This window comes from Mus pahari, chromosome 2 (genome assembly GCF_900095145.1).
Source record: "Mus pahari chromosome 2, PAHARI_EIJ_v1.1, whole genome shotgun sequence".
In the NCBI taxonomy this organism is placed as follows: Eukaryota; Metazoa; Chordata; class Mammalia; order Rodentia; family Muridae; genus Mus; species Mus pahari.
In genome coordinates this window covers 140,689,008-140,710,847 of record NC_034591.1, presented here as the reverse complement: position 1 = coordinate 140,710,847, position 21,840 = coordinate 140,689,008, and the positions used below count along the sequence as shown (strand labels likewise).

Below are 21,840 nucleotides of genomic sequence, written 5' to 3'. Positions count from 1 at the left end.
ACACCTCCCCAGAGAGTCCTCAGCTGTCCCTTGACTCAGTGTGATTGACCGGCACCTCCGAGGGAGGTCTCAAAAGGAAGCTTCGAGATTCTGTCTCCCAGTTATCTAAGCCTGGACACTGGACACTAGCCAAGTGTCTCCAGAGGAAAAACAACAAAACAGTAAGCAGGGTTTAACTCCCCAGGGGACCACAGTGCAGGAGCAAAGACCATCTTTGATGGCAGGAATCTACCACAGCTTAGGACAGATGCAAAGTCAACTAGAACAATGGCATTATTCAATGCTGCATAACTTTATACAATGCCAAAGACCGTGGGCCAGGTCCCACGTCTGTCTTGCCTGAAATTACAGTAGCAAAGGATTCCAGCATTCCAAGCTCACTCCACGGCATGCTCATATGAGGAATGAACACTAGGTGGCAGCATTTACAGGCAATCTCGTGGCTTCTGTAAGGAGCTCCAACTTTTATGCAGGAACCCACCCCATTACCAGCCAAGAGCAGAAGGCAGGAGAAATGGCTGCAAACGAACTGTAGCCCCAAGTTTGTCACTGGGGCCTGTTTCCAAATGAAATTATTCAAAGAAAGTACCTTTGAAAAGGACAGGTAGACCCAGACCCACAAGTTGTCAAAAGAGTTTGAATTGGTTGCCTAAAGGAGGTTAACTGGTTATGGGGTTCTCACCACAGAAGCCGGGCTCCCGCCACCCGATGTGCACGCCTTTTCGGGCACACGCGGCAGCATAGTTAGCTACTGCGTTACACAGGCAATCCCGGCCGTCGGAGCAGGCGCAAACATCGTAACGGCAGTTCTGCAGGTAGGGCAGAGGGCTGACTGCGCGGTGGCAGGCCTCGAACTTGGAGGACGTCAGGAGCGCGCAAGCCTCCTCCGCAAACCTGGCTGTTGAGGAGAAAGGAGAACCTGTGCAGAACAAGACGTGGCCCTACCCGGGTCTCTGGGGCCAGCCTCAGGGACTCGAGCATCCATACCTCACCCTACCGCCTCCCCACAAACAAAACCAGTTCCCTTTTCTGTTGCTACAAAAATAAGTCTATCTGGCTCTGGCTTCTGGTGCCAATTTACTGTTCTGTGTTTGGCTTAATAACGGGTAAATGTGCGTTCCCCAAAGACCCACTGACTGGGGAGGGTGGTCATAGCAGCAGAAGCTAGCAAGAGCAAAGATGTCGCAGCACCATGTCCACACAGGGTCACTGCAGCACATCTATCATACAAGAAGTCAACTTTAAGATCCCACACCCACCGCTGCTCTAGTCTAGGACCTTTCCGGGCCAGAATCGACTCAATATTCTCTTCTTTCTTGGGAGTTCACCCATGGATGGAGGGTGTTCAATAAACAAACTTTGAAAAGGAAATGAGCCAAATGAAGATCTCAACGGCCAATGGTCAAAATAAAGGCTGGGCCAATGGCTCAGCCTTTGCCTCTCTCTCTGTCCTGTGGAATGCCTGCCTGGACCACGGGAGACCCCGGGGGGGGGGGGGTCTGCGGCTCACATACTCAAGCGTGGGTTCAGGCTGCAGGGGTCGCTGTGTTGCCTGTGCAGGTCCGGACAGTCCCCTTGAAGCTTCCAGGCGTTTCCGAAGTCTACCACCAGGGGCTCCACCAAGCCCGCCGGCGTGAGGAAGTCGTCTCCCTTGTTGCCGTTGTAATTCCCACACAAGCCACAGGTCTTCCCAGAATAGACTGGGGACAGCTGCCAGAAGAAGACGGGCCTTGGAGCAGCTGTCCCCCAGTGCCACAATGGTTCCACTTAGCTAATGAGATCATTTGCACCAAAACAATTTCCCCAGGTGAAAAAAATAAATGTTAGGAAGACTAAGCCCCGGGCTGCGAACCGGAGGACCACCACAAGCTATTCGAGTCCGTGCTGTCCTGTCCTTGCTCGGCTGTGGTTCATCAGAGAGGAGTCAGCCGGAAGGATTCTAGGAATTAGTCAGACACTTTGGAAGGTGCAGTGCAGGCGGGGGGTGGGGGGGGAGGATGAAGAAGAGGAAGAAGGAGACAGGGAAAGAGAAGAGGAGGGGGAGGAAGATAGGGAAGGAGAGAAAGAAGGAGGAGGGAGAGAGGGAGGAAAAGGAGGGGAAGGGAGGGAGAGAGGGAGAGATTGCCTAAGGTCCCAGCAAGGGTGACACAGCTGGAAAGAGCAAGCAGCTTGAATCCCCCAGACCTACTTGCTCCCTGTGTCCATGACTATTGTGACTATCAGCAGACGTGAGCTAAGCAACAGTGAGAGAATGTGCAAACTGTTCGTTGGACAGGAATTAGTCACAAACAGACAAGGCAGACTGAGGTGGGTGTAGTCCAAGCCCCCCCCCCCCGGAGCTTGTGTCTGCTGTCCAGGAGCCACACCTGTCTTCTAATCTCCTGCTGAGGACACCAGGACGCAAGCAGGGCTCAGATTCTAGCCCCATCTCTCACTCGATGATCAGACCTCAGCGGTGACCCCAAAGTGCACCCTCGGGGCCAAGCGTGATGTGGAGGCCTTTCCCCGGGACAGCTGGGGCGCCACTGAATTCTATGGTGCAGATTTGAAGAACTGGTGGGGACCAGACCCCAAGAGTCCAACGACAGCTCTGTGGGTAATCAATGAAACCAGGTGGTCCCCGCACACACACCCCACCCTGATGTTCCAAAGTCTCACAGGTTATGCCTGGGTCCCTGTAGTCATTTTGGGAGCCCCTTCCAGCTCTCAGTTGTGACTTAACAAGGTGCATATGGAAGGTCCCAGACCCACAGACATGTATGCAAGTAAGAAAGGTGGGGAAGTGGCCTTCCTTGTTTGTGATGCCAAGTCTCACACACACACACACACACACACACACACACACGCACGCACGCACGCACGCACGCACGCACGCACGCACTAGGCATCGAGGTCTTCCCCGACTTTCCAGTTTAAAACTAAAGCACACTGGTGTGACCTCGGATGCTGTTTCTCAAAGTGCTATCCTAAGAGCCATGAGGGTCTTTCAAGGTCCTTCCAGATTGAGTATTTCCATAGTTCCACTATTTCGTTCTTGTCTGTCTCTTCTTCTTGACTTACAAGCACACAGTGGAATTTTCCAGAGGCCCTGCGATCTGAAATGCTGTAGCAGATTGATTGCAGAAATAGATATGAGAATCCAGCTGTCTTCTATTAAATGAATCGTTAAGGAGATTTGCAGCCATGTGTGGCCATGGTATTCTTCTTGCTGCTTTCTTACTGTTGTCTCCTGATCCCTGTCTAACTTATTTTTCAAGGGAAAAGTGCTTACAAATGTCTGTTAGGAAACAAGGTTTAGTATTATGTTATAAATGAGTTAAGTGTTTTAATGCCTCTGCTTTAACATTTTTTGCTCTCTGGGATTTTGCTTTTCTGTTTGTGTCAGGATCTTGCTACTGAGCTCAGGTCGGCTGAAAGTCACTATGTAGCCCAGGCTGGCCTCCAGCCCCTGTCTCACCCTCCTCATCCCTGGGATATGTCACTATGCTCAGCTTTGATTTAGCCATTAGTCTGGCAAGTATCCGTAGCTATAATCTCACTTAAGATCTCAGGGACTCATCTTAGCCATGTTTAAGACTCTAACAACATCCTGACTCCTGACAGTGAGGACCATGGTCTAGCAATAGGAGGATACCAGCCAGTGAGCTAGCCCTCATTGTGTTGTGACGGGGTGAGGGCTGCTGGTGGCTCCTGATGTCCCCTGGCTGTCTCCCTTATAAGGCAGTACTATCGAGGCAGTTCCTGGTCTACCCACCTGCCAGGGACTTTGCAAGGCCAGCAAAGCTGGAAGCCCAGTGAAATGTTACTGTCCCATCTGATTAGAGAATCACCCAGAGGACACGAGCCACACATGCATCCATCCAGCGGCTCAGTAAGGAATGTGGAGGACCCCTCCCCCCATGGCTTTCTTCAGATGTCCTATGGGCAGGATACTGGGTCTGAGCTGGGTACTCCAATCTGGCTCTTCCCTTCCTTGCTCCCCCACGGGGAGTGCCCAGGGACACCCCCTGATCCAAGACTTTACTACAGCTCAGAAACTGACAGGCAAGCCTGCCTTGATGCCAGTCTTACAGGGGACTCAGACATCTATTCTGGTGATCAGCACAGCACCCAAGCCGCAGAGGGATAACCCGGAGAATACCAGGGAGCACCCAGAAAACAAACATCAGCTTCTCACACACAGAGAGGCCTGTTCCTTGCTCTGGGGGCGTAGAGTGTGAGGAGAAAGAAATTCTTCTCCTACCACACAAAGCTATTTCGCCCACAGCACAAGGGGTACTTTGTAAGGGTCAGGCTCCGGCGAGGCTGTAGTTTAGAAAGGGACCTACCTTAACCAGTAACCGCCCGCGGCCATCCCAGTCCATCTGCAGGTCCTCCCCGTAGCTAAGGCGTACAGAAGCCATCACTGTGTGCTGGATGCGGAGGTCACCTTGAAGCCATAAGTCCAGGGTGTCAATTCAGATAGGGAGGTGACAGGGGTGACTGGTGTGTTGTGGGTCTCAAAGTTATGTTCGTGAGGTCTCGAAGTATTATGGCAATGGCAAGCAAGGAGTGGGAGTGAGATAAATGCCCACGAGGCTGGAGGAGGGGGTGTTGGGGAGACCTCTCTGGAGGAATGAACTGGGTGGATAGAGGCAAATAAATTCCTGGAGAAGCCACTGAGCTACTATGACCTGTAATTCCCCTAATGGACACAAGAGGGCAGCAAAGGCTCCAGCATCCTGAGATCCTGGCGGTGAGGGAATCCTCTCTGGTTTTCGACTAGAGTCTCCTGGGAGGAAGGAACCTCAATGGAGAAAGGATGTCTCCATCGACCCATAGGCATGTCTGTGACATTCTCTTCGATGCTGATTGATACGGAAGGGGCAGTGCTACCCCTGGTCAGGTGGCCCTGGGCAGGTCTAAGAAAAGTAACTGCCGTGAGCCTGGAGACCAAGCCAGTGAGCAGCCTTCCTCCCACACCAGTTCCCGCCTCCAGATTCCTGCGTTGGTTCCTGCCTTGACTGCCCTCAGTGATAAGCTATGAGGTGGAAATGTCCCATGAAATAACACCTTTCCTCCCAAGTTGAAGGAAAGTGTCTATGACAACCTTGGGCCCCTGTTGGCTTCCAGGCTGGAAGTCCTCCTAGCTGAAAGATGTCGTGTGCAAAGTCTGATGCTGCAGAAAGGCGGAGGAGATGTGAGAAAGCTTCTGCCTTTGTCCTGGAGGAGCTCATCAGCTCCCGGGGTGGGGGCTTGGGGTCACACCCGGCGTAAACACACATGAAAACACAGCGAACATTCGCCAAGTTCATCCGCTGTGTGCCAGGTTAGGGTTACAGGCTACAGGAGAGCCAGGAGTCGTGGAGGAGAGAGATCTGAGAGCTGCTTCGAAGGTCACGACTGGGAGTCGTTCACTACAAAGTCAGTTCATGTGACACGGGTGAAGACACGAGGCAAGAAGGTTTTTCTCATGAGGGACTTGGCCCAAGTAACATCCTTTGAGCTAACAATTTGTCTGTCAACCCTGGCCTCTCAACTGAGTCAACCTCTGCCTCTTTTCTTCCAGAGTCAAAAGTACCCAGGACACCTCCTCACCCACCCCAACTAAATCTTCATTAGGTTCCCAGGCAAGAACTGGGTACCCTCAGAGGGCAGGGACATAGGTTGGTACCGTGTGGAGGAAGTGGCACGAGCTTACCTTGCAGGAAGGGGATCTGGACATCCTGGCCATCGATGGCCACTCCTCCCCCATGCTTCAGTTTCACGAGGCTGTTGTGCAGGGCAGACAGTCGCACACTGACCCAGCGGGTGCAGACAGCATCAGGGTCATCGGCACACTGAGAGATAGAAATGCCGGGTGACCCTACCCCAACCCCTACCAGGCCGGGGCGCAGTCTCGGCTCTAGAGTGTGTGGGCCTCGTTGAACAGCACACTTCCCTTCCCACAGAGTATGGGGTGCCCAGAGTCGTCAAGAAGGTCCTGAGCCCAAGCCTTAGCCACACCCTGTCCCAGCCTTGCATGGGTTTTCACAATAAACCTTACTAAGCCCTCAGCTCTTCTTATTCCATGGACCTAATAACCCAGAACAGTCAGGGCTTCCCCATGGTAGAAGGCCTATAAATGTCGCCGTCCTTGCTTCATTAGCTGGAGAGTAAGCACATACCCAGTACCATGGCACACATACAGGAGGGGACCCTGCTTTCCCCCACCCCACTTAGCCCTCCGTTTCGAAGAGCAGAAGTTTAGGGAACCACAGACTAGACCTGAGGGGGTGACCCTCCTGAATAACAAAGGGGAGCTAAGCAGGGAGTGATAGATTGGGTTTGCAAGAAATCTCTGAAGGCCAGAGGACGGGCTCCCTCCTGTGCAGGCAGATGCTCCAGCCCCCAGGACAAGCCGCCTTCTCACCATGAGGCTCTGCAGCCCTCTGACAGCCTGGCAGCCTGGCCTGGCTCACCTGCATGGTCTCTATGATAATGGAGAAAGAGTGATCTTCGCAGTCCCGGGCCAGCAGGTATTGGCAGATCCCACTGAAGGTGAAGTACCTGTCGTCGAAGCTCTTGAAGTGCGATTGGCCTGTGACAAGACACTCCCCTGGAAGGCCCCAGAGGAAGAGGTGAGGGGAGAGGCTATAACTTGGCAAGGAGAGGTACATGTAAAAACGGGGTGCCCTCCCCAAAGCCCCCCAGGTACCCTTTTTCCCATGACAATCAAGGCTGAGTGTGGTCAGAGGATTCAAGGTCAGGTAGTTACCACTCTCAAGCTGGTCACAGGCCGACACCCCGTTTTATAAACACGGCAGCTAAGGGAGATGACTAGAGACCTGAATTCGGTCTGTGCTGGAGCCGGGGCTTGAACCCACAGCTCTCAGAGCTGAGTTTCTGCTCCACAGGCCCCAGACTTCCCCGCTCAAGGCCAGGACAGCTGCACATGGCAGCCTGGAAGCTCACCAGGACAGGGAGGCTGCCTAGAAGCACAGCTCTCATTGACCCGGCGGCGTGTGGAGGGGCCTGGGGACAGCCTTGCCCCAGGAGAGCCATGAGGAACAGAAGATGAGAACAATAGAGACCGGCTCAGTGCCAATCCAAGACTCCATTCCTGCCCCTAGCCCAGCCACCAGGAAACCTGTTCAGGGCCAGGGGCAGGTTCAGGGGGAACATGGCACAGGCAGGAGGCTATCGACGGGGCATAGCCAGGCAGCATTGACCTTCACAAGGCCAGCTCCCAGCCCAAGCTGATAGATACATCTGCAGACGGTGACTCTCTGTGCTCCCCCTCCTACACAGTCGTGACTTTGACATTCCTTCTTCCAAGGGCTCAACCCTGACCTCATGCCTTAGAGGATATATCCATGCAGAAGAGGCTCTGCCAAGGTCTCTACCCAGCTTGGGGAAACTCCATCTTCGAAGACCACAGGGGACCCGCTGTGATAAAACAGGCATCATGCTCTCTTGCCAGTCCCTAGCTGAGTGTCTGTGCCACCTTCGCTCATCTCCACTGTCACTCTGTGGAAATTGTGAGATGCTGGGTCCTAACATAGCCTGGAAGTCCTGAAAAGCCACAGGGTGGTTCCTGCTGCCAAATGACAAGGACAGAAACGAGGGAACCCCCACTGTCTGCCACCTTGTTGGTATTCTCAGTAACTGGCAGTGCTGGGCCAGGCTCAATGTACAACTTTGAATCCAGCTGTGGTTCTGCCTTGGAGCATCTGAAGGGTCAGGTAAGGGCAGGTAGCCCCAGGGGACTAATAAGTATCCGTCTGGTCCCCAGGACAACTGCTCCCCTTGCAGGATGCTAGGATGACCAGTGAATAAAACCAGCCCGAGGAACTTGAAGGAACTAGAAAGGCTCCAGCTCACTCTCGCATCTCCTCCCACGCTGTGTCCTGAAAAAGGGCAAGAGCGGACTAAGTCCTGATGGAGAGCTGAGCAGCCGCACGACGGACAGGGCCAAGGGTCACCTCGAGCCATTGTGAACATCCTGGAATCCAGCGATGTCACAGGAAGGCCTTTTGAAATGGGTATTTTTCTAAAAGTCACCACGGTTGAACAAACAGAGCAATGCGGTCGTTTATGTCAAATGCCTTGACCTGGCAGCCGTGGAATGGGTGGGATTCCTCCCTCAGCCATCCCCATTCTCTCAAGAACACTCTTATCTAAGTGTGGAGCTGGACTTCCAGTCTCTCCGACGAGGCCCAAGGAAAGCAGGGTCAACGAGAAAGCACCTCATCTATCAGAAAGCAAACTGTCCCGGCCTGGAATCTAATCCTCTGATCAGGCTTCCTGCCTTTCCCCCTGCTGATTTTCTTTCTCAGCAATCAGAAGTCTAAATATTATACGTGCGTGGCTTATCTCCTTGGTACAATTGAGGGACCAAGATGCAAACACAGGAAACCTGGGGAAATGGACTGGTGAGCTGCCGGGTAGTGGCTGGCCGAGGAATCTAGAACATCATCCAACCAAACATCATCCAACCAAACCACACGGCCAGGCTCAAGCTCCTTGGTCCAGAGCAGGACGGCTAGGGCATCCGTTCACGGGCGGGCAGGAAAGGGCAGCCACCAGACCCGAGATGAATGGACGGGTGGAAAGCCAGAGGTGCTTAAAAGAGAGTACAAAATGGGCCTTCTAATGTTAAAGCAAGACTGTTCCTGGGTAAAGATTCCCCTGTCTTTAGAAGGAGGAAGAGAGGGGGTAAGGGAGGAAGATGGCAGGAGGTGGAAGAAGAGGGGGAAAGAGGAGCAGGAGCTCTCTCATCTAATGGACACACTCCTTGCTTATAAATAAACCCTCCGGTGTGCAGCACGTAGGCCCTGGAGAGGATGCTCTGCTTGAGTCAACAGCCTTCATCTTTTCCTACCGCCAACCCCACAGAAATGTCAGTCCACGGGCCTCCAGTAAGGTGAAACAGACCTCCTGCAGGCACCGGGCTCCCCCACGCTGGCCTTTAACTCACTAATGTAATTCTAACCAAATATACATGGTGCTCTCTACACTCACTCTGGGAGTCACCTCCTGGGTGCTGATGGGCACTGTCATTCCCAGTGGACAGAGGAGGGAGACAGAGCACAGAAAAGTTAAACCAACCCAACTGCCCACAGTGGGCAAAGAGTGCTTTGAACTCAGACATTGTAGGCTACCCCGGGGGTGCGGGTAGAGGGGGTCCACAGTTTCTCAGAAGCCTACTCACTTCAGGGCCAAGCCTCTCTGACCCTGGTTAGTGTGGTCACCTGCCACGGGGCAGGAGGACAACACAGAAGGAAGAAAGTCTGATTAAGAAACGCAATGCATTGGTTGCTGACCAGTCCATGCCCAGCCTGAAGAACACTGGTATACCTCCAGAGAGCCAGAGAGGGTGTGGACAGACCCCTGGACACTCCCAGACCTTGGGGGAACAGAGGGCAGAATCCCAGGTAAGTCCAAGCTCCTCAAAGCCCACTGTCATGAGGGAGAAGTTCCCAGCTGCCTGTTAGCCAGGGATGTACCTGTGTGCCATTCTTCCTGCAGGGTCAGAGCAGACAGGCCTTGAATCTCAGGGTGTAATCATGGGGATACATGATAATCCATCAAATTATCCTGAACAGGGGGCTGGGGGGGGGGCTAGGTTGTCACTCCAATCGACAGAGTACTTAACAAGCATGCACAAGTCTCTGGTGCCATCCCCAGGACCGAAGAAATAAATAAGTAAATAAGAAATTATTCTGAACAAAATAAGTAATACATTATTCTAAGTTTTCCCCACTCTCCCAGGAAGCTCCACCCCCACCCATTACCTCATCTCAGCCCCATGCCTGCTCCGTCCGGCCTGCCCTGGGTCTCAGTCCCTCTCTGAACTTGCACAAGCACTGTTGATGTTCTCTGCTCTGGAAAGATGGGACTGGCCCATCCTGATGGGGGACTCATCATGGAGTTCTAAAGGTCTCACAGCAGCCATGGAATGAAGCTATGATTATGAACCCTGGGTAGGGGTTTTTTGTGAACTTGACATAGACATCTGGGAAGAGAGACTCTCTCTTGAGAAACTGCCTCCATCTGATTGGCCCGTGGGCAAGTCCGTGCGTGGGTCACTTTCTTGATTAACCACTAATGTGGGAGAGCCCAGCCTCCTGTGGGTAGTGCCACACCTGAGGGGGTGGGCCTGGGTTGTATAAGAAAGCTGGTTGAGGAAGTCGTGCAAACAAGCCAGTGAGCAATGTTCACAACGGTCTCTGCTTGAGTTCCTGCCCTGACTTCCCATGACGACGTGGCACCGGAAGCCAAATAAACCCCTTCCTCCCCATGTTGTTTTTTGGTCATGACATTTACCACAGCAATAGAAAGCAGACTGGGGACACCATGTTTCACAGATTTGGAAACCCTGCTGGAAAGCTAGCCTGTGCCCTTTCCAATCAAGCCACCCACACCTGAGGCCCATGCTCTCACCCCCCATCCAGGGCCATTTTTATTCTGAACATAAATGGAAAGCCCTCTACTCAGCTGTTGTTCACTTAGAAACCTAAGTGCCACAGCCTTCCATGAGAAACATCAAATGCAGAACCAAGGCTGTACACAGCCTCCAGCATGCACAACCAGGGCTGTGCACATCTGAAGAACAGCCTCCAGGATGGACAACCAGGGCTGTACACATCTGAAGGACAGCCTCCAGGACGCACAACCAGGGCTGTGCACATCTGAAGGACAGCCTCCAGTAGCTGCCATGCTTCCTCCACGTTCACTCTAACCAGACAGTCACATCTCCTGGGCACTGACCTAGCAGGGCCTTCCTGACCCCTAACAGGGTTTTCCTGGCAGTGTTGAGGATGCAAAGGTTGAGAAGGAGCTACAGGGTGCCTGCAGACTACATGGAAACCACACACTGCTGCATAGGTGTTGAATGTTCGCCAAAGGCCCGTGTGTTGTTAAAAGCTTGGTCCCGGCAGTGACAATCTCAGAAGGTTGTGGCAGCACAGGAGGTGGACATTGTTCAAGGTGCTAAGTGAATGGATGAGAGGGGTAGGAAACCAACCACACCCCGAACCCCCAACTGTGGGTCTTCATCATCAGAGGCCCTAATGAATGGGGCCGACTGACCTTAAACCTGACGCTCCAGAATCTTGACCCAAAATAAACCTTTACTTCACAAGTAAACCGTGTCTGGTATTTTGTTGTAGTAACACAAAGCCGACCAATGCGCCACAGTTTTGCCTGAGGATACCCAAAGATAAACAGGGAGCGGAGAGTTTCTAGAACACCATCCATGGGGGTCACCAGTCCCTCCCCACCCCTGCAGACTGCTGCCCTCCTAAGCTCGTCCCTTCTTGGTCCCCACACTCAACACTATGCTCTAGACAACCTTCAAGGTGACCCATTATGTTTGGGGATTTGTAGCACCCAGACTGATGAGTATCACGTGTTCATGTCTGTCCAGAATGAAAGCCTGGTCCTCTGAGATGCGCAACACAGCCCCTCCAGGATCTTCCCAGAAGCCCTGCTCTGGTCTTTCCTTGGAGAGCTAGGCATATCCCACTTCAGAACCTTCCCATCAATAGCTCTTCCCAATTATCTGAACAATGAGACAGACCACTGGCAACAGGACTGTGGTAAGACTGTAGAGAGAGAAGCCTAAGTCTGGCAGCCATGGGTGGAGGTGGACAGAGTGAGGCGAGGGGCGGAGCGGGGTTTTGAGAATGAGATACAGTTTTCGTAGCTTTGTCAGCAAATCATGGAACTACTCCGAAGACCACAAGTCGGAACTGGCTACGTGCCCTTCCAGGTGTCAAAACACCGCTTGTCTTGAATTCTCAACAAAGCTCTTAGAGATTTTGAACTGAAGACCATGCGATCAATTATTTTGTCCAGACAAGACTTTCATGGATTCGTGCATAGCCGTGGCTGGCTGGAAGGATGGATGAAGGGAAGGATGATGGGAAAAAAGCCTCTCCCTGAAGTTGCTGGTGCCAGGACTCCTGCGGCTCCAAGTCAGTCTGAGGAACACAGCGAGCTAAACTCCTAAGTCTGTCTACTATGGTTCACAGGTCTTGTGCAATGGGTGCTCCCGGCTCAGCTATTGGAGGGTTCAGACTCCCACATGGGATGTGGTTGTGCTCACACAAAGCATTTTCAAAGTGATTTCTTCTAGGATTACCCAAAGGATACCAAGAATAGTTGGTCATTCCTGATCCAGCTTCCATCAAGTTCCAGAATTTTCCCAGTGTGATATGTGTTAGACAAAATCCCAAGTGACCCTAAAGCCTTTAATCCACTTGAGTCCCAGTGTCCAAGTCACTTCTGACCTACCTAAGTCTAGGGCCAGCAAAGGGGAGAAAGGACAGTTAGAAAAGCCAGCCGACTGTGAGTTGTAGTCCTGGCTCTGCCTCTGAGCAGCTGTGCGACTTTAAGAAAATCCTTTAACCTGTCTTACTGCTTTCTCTTTTACAAGGAGAAAACAAACTGGCTTGTCTCGGGGTTGTAACAGTGAGGTAGCAGTGTCTCAACTCTTAGCATGTCCCCAGCATACTGAAAACATCACATGAGAGAACAGGAAGGGGAAAGTCCAGGGTCTTTCTGGAGAGGCAGAGGGAGCTTTGAGTGGGCAACGTTTGCAGTAAGTAGAGCTGAGTGAGGCTAAGCAGGCAAAAGCAGGGGGCTGAGGCCATACATACTGCAGGTCCCAATTCTGCCGATTCCCAAAGGGTAGCAAGGAAACGGATCCTTTGCTACCCGTGTTCTCTCAGCATTTGAACCATACTGTGGTCAACATACCAAGCGTTCTAGAAAATTCCAATGAAACTCATGAAAAAAAATCACCAGAAAGCAGATTTTGCTAAAAAAAAAAAAAAAAAAAAAAAAGGACAGGATCAACCGTGGGTGGGCATTGACCTCTGCTTTCCTAGGCTGAAGGTACAGAGCAAGCTCAGCGGTGACCTTTCTTCCTGAGTCACCCAGATTCCTGGAATAATACAACCTCCCCAGGACAGAGCCCCTGGCAGCTGAGGACAATAATCTGGGAGGGTGAGGCTGCACCTGCAGGCAGAATTGAGCATCAAGCAGAAACCTGACTGACAGCAGTAAGGGCTTCCCAGGAAGGCTTGGGGACACTCCTTTATTTGTTCCTCTTCCCAGTGTTGAATAAATCTCCACCCTCCGCCCTTCACTGTTATTCAGTTTGACTAGTGTATTGGGGCTACAGAACCATAGCCGTGCCCTTAAAATTCAGGTTATGCTATCACTTCAAGCCAAAAGACTTGTAGAAACCTTCCTCTTGATTTTCCAAGGAAGTTCTCTTCTCTTTGCTTGGTCAGCCCTGCCCTTCAGGTCTCACAGCTCAGCAACTTCATCCCCAGAGCAAACAGGAGCTGGGCAGGGTCACCTGTTCCTGGCTCCGCTGCTGTAGAGGAGCTAAGCATGGCCCACTGTGATCAGACAGCGGGGCTGAGATCCAAAGCCAGAGCTGAGGTCGGGAGGTGTTGCAGAGGGGTCACTTTCTGTCTGCTGTGCTGTGGGCTCTCTGTCCAGCGGGGCAGGGGATGGGGAATCACACTTCTCCACAGAGAAGGGGAGAAAGGGAGAAAAGGCGTGTAAATGAGCCTACCTGGGCAGTCCTCATTGCTGCAGATCCATAGGCTGTTTCTGCAGATGCTGTTGGACAAAAGAGCATGTTCAGGTCACTGGTTCTGCCAGGAGGGCACCTAATTAAATTAACGCTCATCACAGATAACCCGTCCTCCCCGGAGAAAGGATATAGGAGAAAAGAAGGGAGCCAGAACCAGGGCAGTCTTTAAAACGTTAAAGTGGCACAGGACACGACTTTGGCCACAACAGATCCTTGGAGACCTCCTAAAGGGGAAGAAACTAAGAGAGAAAAAGGAAGCTGAGGGTGTACAGTGGCCCTGAAGATCTGCTCTGAACCTCAGGCATCCTGTTCCTCTCCCGTGCACAGCAGGTGGGTTAAGGGAGCAAGAAGGGAAGGGAGGGAGGACCCACAGGGAAGGGAGGGAGGACCCACAGGGAAGGGAAGGAGGACCCACAGTGAAGGGAGGGAGGACCCACAGGGAAAGGAGGGAGGACCCACGGTGAAGGGAGAGAGGACCCACAGGGAAGGGAGGGAGGACCCATGGTGAAGGGAGGGAGGACCCACAGGGAAGGGAGGGAGGACCCCGGAGGCTTAGCAGGCACAAGAGCAGAGGTTCTCAACCTTCCTAATGCTGCGACCCTTTAAGACAATTTCACATGTCTTGGTGACCCCCCAACCATAAAATTATTTTCATTGCTGCTTCATAACTGTAATTGTGCTACTGTTATGAATTGTAATGTAGATAGCTGATATGCAGGATATTTGATGTGCAACCCCTGCCAGGGGGGTTGCGGCCCACAGGTGGAGAGCCACCACACTAGAGGCTGCAAACCAAAAAGGGCTGGAGACAGAATGAGGAGCTATTTGCCCCACTGTGCAGAGACAGGTGAGCTGATTAGGGGTGATGTGCGGAGATATTCTTGGAGAGATGCCTGAACTAACCAGGGACAAGCGCTCAGGCTAGACCCACCTAGGTGCCATAGAACACAGACCATGGAGTCCCTGCTAGGGGAGTCTGCTTGCTACCCTCCAGTAGGCAAAAGATTTAAGGAGAGAGGCTTGATGCACCATTTACTAAACTGGAAGGACAGCTAGAGTTGTCAGATGCATAGAAAAGATGTGTCCTCTAATTTCTCTCTAGGCATAACGTTTGCACACCACCATTGCCTCCAACACCCGCTCAGATCCCTCTGCCAACTCCCCACCCTCTACTCTCAACCCAGGACAGCTCCCCGGTCCACAGGCTGTTGCCCCCTCCCATCACGCTTCCCCTCCCCAAACCCCCGGGTAGACCAGGCTGTGTGGTGTTGCGGTTACCAAGTGTTGCAGTCCTGAGAGAGAGAGGTGCCAGGAGGGTACCGCTTCCCAGCGTGCACGCAAGGACAGTCGGAGCTCTGCACACAGCGGTCTTCATCCAAGAGCTCTCCCTCTGTTCCAAAGGCATCAAGGCAGAGATCTCAGCACCGTCATGATCCTTGCTTATCCCTCCCTCATAGAACCCCGGGGGCAACCAGAGACTTAGCGCTTCTGGAAAACTCTAAGACAATGCACTGTGATGTTTATTCTTGACACTTATGGAATATGAGGGAGGGAGATACCAATTCTCATCCTACAGAGGAAAGAATGGGTCACAGAGCTTGCTCAGGGTTATCCAGTAGGAAAGCCCATGAGCTTTGGTGGAGGCTTCTCAGAGGAATCGAAGAACTTACTCGACACTGTGTGTGTGAGCCTGCTGGGTTATTTATGTTCATACCCTAGAGGGCTGAATCGAATCAATCATTTTGTTCAACATCATCCAGGAGAGATGCCATGAGCCTCAAGACTTCCTAATCCATATAACTGAATACGGCTCATGACCGTCACTCAGTCTCCTGGACATACAGGTTCTAATGAAAAGCCCTTTCCAGCTGAGCACACATGGCACATCCAGGACATATTGTGTAAGACCTTTCTCCCAGACTGGTGTCCTGAACCCTAACTGAGAAAACAAAACCACATCTCAGATTAGGCCAGGAGCTCCCTGAACAAGGTCAGGGTTGGGACCAAGACAGTTCCCTAGACAGAGTGCTTTCTGAGAACAGTACAATGGGAAAACATGAATTCAAAATAAAGCCCAGTTCAATCCTGGTCTCTCGGTACAAAGGCTTTTAAAAAGCTAAATAAAAGACCTCTGATTTCAGCCATGAGGGGAAAACACAAGTAGCCTTCATCTCTCTTCTCAAAGCCCAGGACTCTGGCAGGGCCTCAGGTTTGTAGCCAAAGAGGGACGTTCATTACCAGGGCAGCTACAGCCGTCTACACATTGCTGCTGACACACTTCATTGAAAGGCAGGCTCTGGCAGGTTCTGGGGCAAGGAGACACACACTCCTTATATTCCATGCCAGCTGGGCAAGCTGGACCTGAAAGACAAACCAAAGGAGTGAGTCGCCCAAAGCCGTGGACCCAGCAGCAGCTTCCAAGCCACACTGCAAGTGCAGCCAGCCTGTCGCTCTGACTGCCCACCCTGTCTAGAGGGTCCCAGGGACCATCTCCAACCCGCCAGCCCATGGTCCCTCTGCAGCCGGCGTTGCCCTGAAAGAGCATCTTCTGTTTTTGCAAGGTCCTAGCTAAGACTCACTGCGGTGCCCGGTCCAGACACCCTGCCTTGCGGCTATCTGTTCTCCATTCTCCATGAAGAAAGCTTGGCCGTCATTTGTCTCTAGGTGTTCTGACCTCTCCATCTAAAACTTTCTCGGGGTAACGCCAAATTCTGGGCTGAAAAGGAGTGGCTTCTAGGAACTAGGAAGAAACTCTCACTTTCTCCTCTTCGCGCCTCCCTTCCTCCTGATATTGGCTCTAACTAAATGCTACCTCACTCCCAGCTCAGGACACACTCTATCCACGCCCACTTGGATGATACCAACTTACTTCCATGTTTTATTAGTCTGCCTTTAAGCCTTATTGCCTAACCAACTCTCTGTTCACCACATAGAACACACAGATCCTCAAACCCTGCCTCTCCTGACATAATTGCCCCCCAACTCCTTCTTTAAAACCATCTATCAGACATCTCCTCCATCCTGCCTTCAAAGGTCTAAAAAGACAGCCACTCCCTAAGCAAAAGAGAAGGCGGCTCTAACCCCCACCTTCCCACACCCCCACAGCGGAGATGGCAGGCCCTGATGGCAAAGCTGTTTGCCACACGGTGAAACTCAAATGTGCAGTGTCAGTATCAGCCAGGCACTCTACCTCCTCCAGTCCACATTACCTGACTAATTATAGCCAAGCAGCTGCCCATCGAGGGGCCTTTGATCCGCGTAGTGAGGAGGACGGCTTTTGCAAGGTGACCAGAAGTCTCTATTTAATCGTGGTGATTTGGAGATAGTGACGGTGACTATGGACCCAGTGAGATTTAGAGATGCCCAAATTGGTATTACAAGGCAGAATTGACAGGGACAGAACGCACAATGCCTGGAGGCCGGAAGGGTGAGTTAATAAAAGGGAAGGTTTAATGAAGCCTTTCTGGTCTCTGGGAGGCCACCCCACACACAGCTTAGATAACCTGACACTTCTAACTCAGGACCACTGTAAAGATGAATCCTGAGGCCTAACTGCCTGCTGGGTTGAGGCAGAGACAACTGTGAGAAGCCAGGGAATGGGAATGGCTTTCCTGAGGAAGTCATGGGGTGCCAAGAGGGGTGTGACATGGGACAAGAGGTAGGGACAGGGCCTTGAAAGGTTTGCTCATCTTCCACACAGTCCACGAGGGAAGGGACTCCTGAGAGGACTAGGTGACAGAGGGCAGGAGCCATTCAGGACTCAGGGCTCAGCAGACACTGGCTGATGGCACCGGTGGGAAGCGCACGTCACAACAGGGCTCCAAAGCGCCCTGAGCGCCACCACCCCAAGACAAACGGTCTGTTCAAGCACGGGGGAGACCAGCAACTCACGACAGGCGCCATGGTCAGTCCAGCCGTACAGCACCATCCCTTCCTGGGCGCAGGTTCGGGCATACTCAAGGAGAACAGGACATGCGCACTCTGGCCCCGTGACGCACGTACACAAAGTCTTCTCACACAGAGCCACAAAGGGCTCGGGATCCACCAGAGGGTGGCAGCGGGCAAACACTGATGCCGTCTTCAGTAGCTGGCATTGCTCCCACATGGCCTGTAGGGAGAAAGGCTCGTCAGCCATGGCCCAGGGGTGACACACGCTCACTTACTGTCCCTCTGAGGATGGCACTAAGGGAAACCGAGGTTGTCCCTTCAGGATCCAGCAGGTGCTTACATCCAGACAGAGGAAAGACAGCACATACTTTTGAGGTAGACCGAAACCAAGGTCACGTGTTAGGCGACAGGGCTTAGGCATGGACAGCCTGAGCTCTGTGAGAAGCCGTGTCCTACTACCTGAGAGAAAGGCAGAGAGGGGCGCACACTGAGCTCAGACTTGGACCGTGCAGCTTCGGATTCCAGCAACAGAGGCAGTCACTCTTCCACCCTGACCTGGCCACCTGCCTCCCCTGATCTTAATATTCTTCATTACCACACAAAGGGTCCAGCAGAAGGAGGCATGTTTCATGCAGTAGAATTTCCTAGACCTCGCTCCCATAGATTTAAAGACAGTTGACCGGGGACAGGGCTTAGGAATGTGCTTTCTGACACCTTCCCCAGAAGGCTAGTAGAACCAATAAGATCGGTCTCCATCAGCAACAACACATGAACTGCCTACTAAAGCTCTCAAGAGGTGCTGTGCCAGGCAAGGCCTATTTTGGGTTCTCCCCTCTGTTGATATCCTCAACCAGATTACACAAGACGGGTTTGGAACCGTGGGTCCTTGCTTCTGTGATTCATTAGTAGAAACACGCCTACACGTCTCACTCACAAGCACCTCGCCAGGCTGGGTTTTAAGGATCCCGACCGCCTATTGCCGGCTGCTTTCCATTTGTCTCGCTCTGTTGTTTCACCGTAACTGTCTCTGTAGCTGGGGGACCTCTCTCCATGGATGGCTTGCTCTCACTGGGAAGCTTTTGACTCTTAGGGCCACACAGACCAGCAATGTATGTTAGGAATGTCTTCAACTTGACACAACACACACGGTGCTATGGATTAAACCACAGTTTGTTTCATGCAAGATTTCTTTCCTGCATACGCAGTCAGCAGCTAGCAAACGGACTTACAACCTTAGGCTAGATAGAAGGGAACAAGAGAGCAGCTATATGTTATAAAAGGACTGGGCCCTGGGTGGTAAACTGGAGCCGATCGCTGCTTGCAAACAGGATAGTAGAAAAGGGGAAATACACTGCTCGTCTTGAGAAGAAACTGAGAGAAAGCCCGTGCCCGTGGAGAGCGGGGAGCCAGGCCTCTGCTTTACGGCACCATGGGAATCCCAGAGATAAGAGAAGTCAACCCTGCATTCCACCATCCTCAAGACCCTCCCTGACACTAGGGAACCTCTGTGGTCCTAGAGACTCGGTGTCCCGCTCACAGTAGCCCTATGCTGGAGCTGTGCGTCTCACCTGATCTGGCCTATCCTGTCACACAGTCAGAATCAGGCCAGTAGCACCCCATCAGTGGTATGACCACAGTAGGCCCACTGTGCATCTTAGAAAAGCAGCTGCCTGTTGGTATGGGCCACTGAACTACAAACCCACTAGCGGACTGAGGGGATCAGTCAGCCATGCCTCCAACAGATACTATGCCTCCCAACCCCCATCTCCACCTTCTTCAACTTCCTCCCATTGAGTTGACGTCTCTGTGGCCACGCTCTGGTCATGGAAACTTAGACTAATAGTTAGCTTGTCTGGTGGTTCCTTTGAATGAATAGGGATAATAGCCTCGATGCTACTTCATGGGTTACTGTAGAGAAGCCATGATGCCTGTCACCAAATAGGTCATCATGAATGCACTGGGGGATGCTCAGGCCAGTTGGGTCTCAGCTCCAGTGTCCTTCCATTGGCCACTTTGAATATTCTGCTCAAAGAGAAATAGAGTTCCAAAGCTGGTGACCGGAAAGAGTGGCAGGGCCTGGCTGGCCTCACTCTAACTTCACAGGCCCTGAGTTCAGGCTCAGCTCATGCATGTGCCATGGTGTGAACTTCAGCTCATTACCCTGCCCCCCTGTCCCTTCCTCTGTGTGAAATGGGGAGGAGGCTCAGAGCTCCTACTGTAAGTCTGCAGTGAGCCGCTGGGAGCAGTGAATAGAACCACACAGGTCAACGGTTCATCCCAAGAGGTCCTGGCAATACCATCTTCTACCCTTCTTCTGTCCCTCTGCCTCCACAGGGCAAGCAGATCTCCAGATCAGGACCACTCTTGTCCCCTTTCCCATCTCTAGCTCCCTGGGCCATAGTGGGATAATGGTCACCATGGCAACATTATCACAGCTCTGGTATCTTGGTTGCTCCCTGGTAAACTGGGGCAACTTTCATTGATTTTTTTTTTTTTTTTAAATTTGGGAAGGCCATGACCCTCCCAGACAAAATGGCAAGGAGTTAAGTTGAAGGACAAGGGAGGAGGCTGAGGGCCCGAGGCTGTTGCCATTCTGCAATGCTGTCTGCCCATAAAAACACCCCTCGGGGAACAGAGCCCTGGCTCTTGCTGAGGACAGCTGAGGGTGTCCAGCTGCTCAGGTTCCTGCCTACCTGATTTCCCACCCACAGTTCAGAACTAAAAAGAAGAAAACAAAACACCTGAAAATCACAAGACCGGGAAAATCTCCTGCTCCTCCACCCCCAGCCCAGGGTTCTCAGACAAGAGCAGTCGCTCTGAGTCATTGTGTGACCGGCTCTTGGCATGGGAAGGAGAAACAAGAAATTTTCCCTGTGCAGGACACAGTAGCATCTAAAGAAAGAAGGTGTCCCCCTTACCTGGAGGCCTGGCAGAACAAGGGCTGCTTGGCCCATCCCCCATTGGCCCAGGTCGGCCCTTTCCAAAGGGAAAGCGGGAACAAGACTCGAGCCTATTTCCTAGAAGGACCCTGGAGGTATTAAATGGTTTGTAGAAAGTCCCAGAAAGATGGGTGCTTTCGGGTTATCTCACTGCAGGATGGGGGTGTGATTTCTGCAGAAACTGCCTTGGTAGAACAAATCCTTCGGCTACAGTTTCTCCCTCCGCAGAAACAAAAAGAATACTGGGTCCTCATCTTCTCTTCCAGGCTTCCTCTGGTCACCCACGACCTCGACCTGGTCCACAGTCTGGTTGCTAGGCAGGCCTTTCAACATCTGCCCTCTGCCGCCTGCTCTGACCCCACAGCAGTACCCAGGGGCATATTTACCTCACCGTCCTAGCCATGTCCAGGCTTCTCTGTTCTACCTCAGGCAGCCAGGACAAGTAAAGCCCTGAGGTGACATAGAGTGAAGTCCAAGGCGGATTGAATGCCTGTGCTCCCAGACTCCCAGCAGACACCATCATTATACAGACGTTAAAATACTCACTATGCATACTCACCCACTGAGTGGGTGGCCTCTACGTCTGCAGCACACAGACACGGCTGGATATAAAAAGCAAACTATGCCCCATTCCGATTTAAAGGGCAACATTTTTACTCAACAGGAAGGCAGGGAGGCTGGGCCCTCCATGACTGGATCTCAGTCTTCCCCTCTCTTCCCATCCCCACCCCAGGCATGACTGATGCCTTCTTGAAAGTGCCCTCATGTGTCCTTCCTTTGGCATGTCTACTAGGCCCAGACACTGTGTTTAGCACAATGAATGCAAAAGAAAACACATTGGCTAGATTCACAAAGCCCGAGGGGAGGGGAAGCCTAACCTCTCCCCCTGTCTGCACTTCCTCTCTGAAGCCCTCTGGGCCCCCAGTCCAGGAACCACCTCTCCAGGTAAGCTTCCCCACAGTCCCTCCTCTCTCATCATCCGCTGGGCATACCACTGTTGGACTGCCACTACCCCTTTCTGTGCCCATCTCCTGAGTTTCTGTACATGTGTTCCAAGGACAGGGGTGTAAACATTGGGTCCATCCTAGAAGTAATAAATACAGGCATAACTTGCCTCCAGTGCCTCGGGTGTGCCATACGCCAGTTTACATGCAGGCTGAAGGCTTCATCCCTACCTGGGGTGACCTTCTCAGTGATGCTACCTATTGTAGCTGGAAGAAACCTGCAGCTGAGATGTCAGGGAAACCATCCCAAAGCCGGGCATGGTCTGAGCTGGGTCTGGGTGCTGAGTAAAGACTTAAGGGCAAGCCAGTCAGCAGTTTTAATCCCAGCACTGCAGAGGCAAAGGCAAAGGCAGAGGCAGAGGCAGAGGCAGAGGCAGAGGCAGAGGCAGAGGCAGAGGCAGAGGCAGAGGCAGAGGCAGAGGCAGAGGCAGAGGCA

General features: G+C 52.4%; 1 protein-coding gene across 2 annotated transcripts in view; it reads right to left on the bottom strand.

Moving 5' to 3' along the window:
• The window catches only part of Vwf (von Willebrand factor), a 154,417-nt gene that overhangs the window by 82,911 nt on the left and 49,666 nt on the right, over positions 1-21,840 (bottom strand). For both annotated transcript variants that reach the window (XM_029534982.1, XM_021190195.1), the window contains 9 exons: positions 17,465-17,681; positions 15,812-15,934; positions 14,852-14,963; positions 13,553-13,599; positions 6,441-6,577; positions 5,681-5,819; positions 4,329-4,429; positions 1,515-1,710; positions 683-898 (listed from right to left, as the gene is read on the bottom strand). In XM_029534982.1, coding sequence (XP_029390842.1) covers positions 683-898; positions 1,515-1,710; positions 4,329-4,429; positions 5,681-5,819; positions 6,441-6,577; positions 13,553-13,599; positions 14,852-14,963; positions 15,812-15,934; positions 17,465-17,681 — 1,288 coding nt within the window. The remainder of the gene's footprint in view (positions 1-682; positions 899-1,514; positions 1,711-4,328; positions 4,430-5,680; positions 5,820-6,440; positions 6,578-13,552; positions 13,600-14,851; positions 14,964-15,811; positions 15,935-17,464; positions 17,682-21,840) is intronic.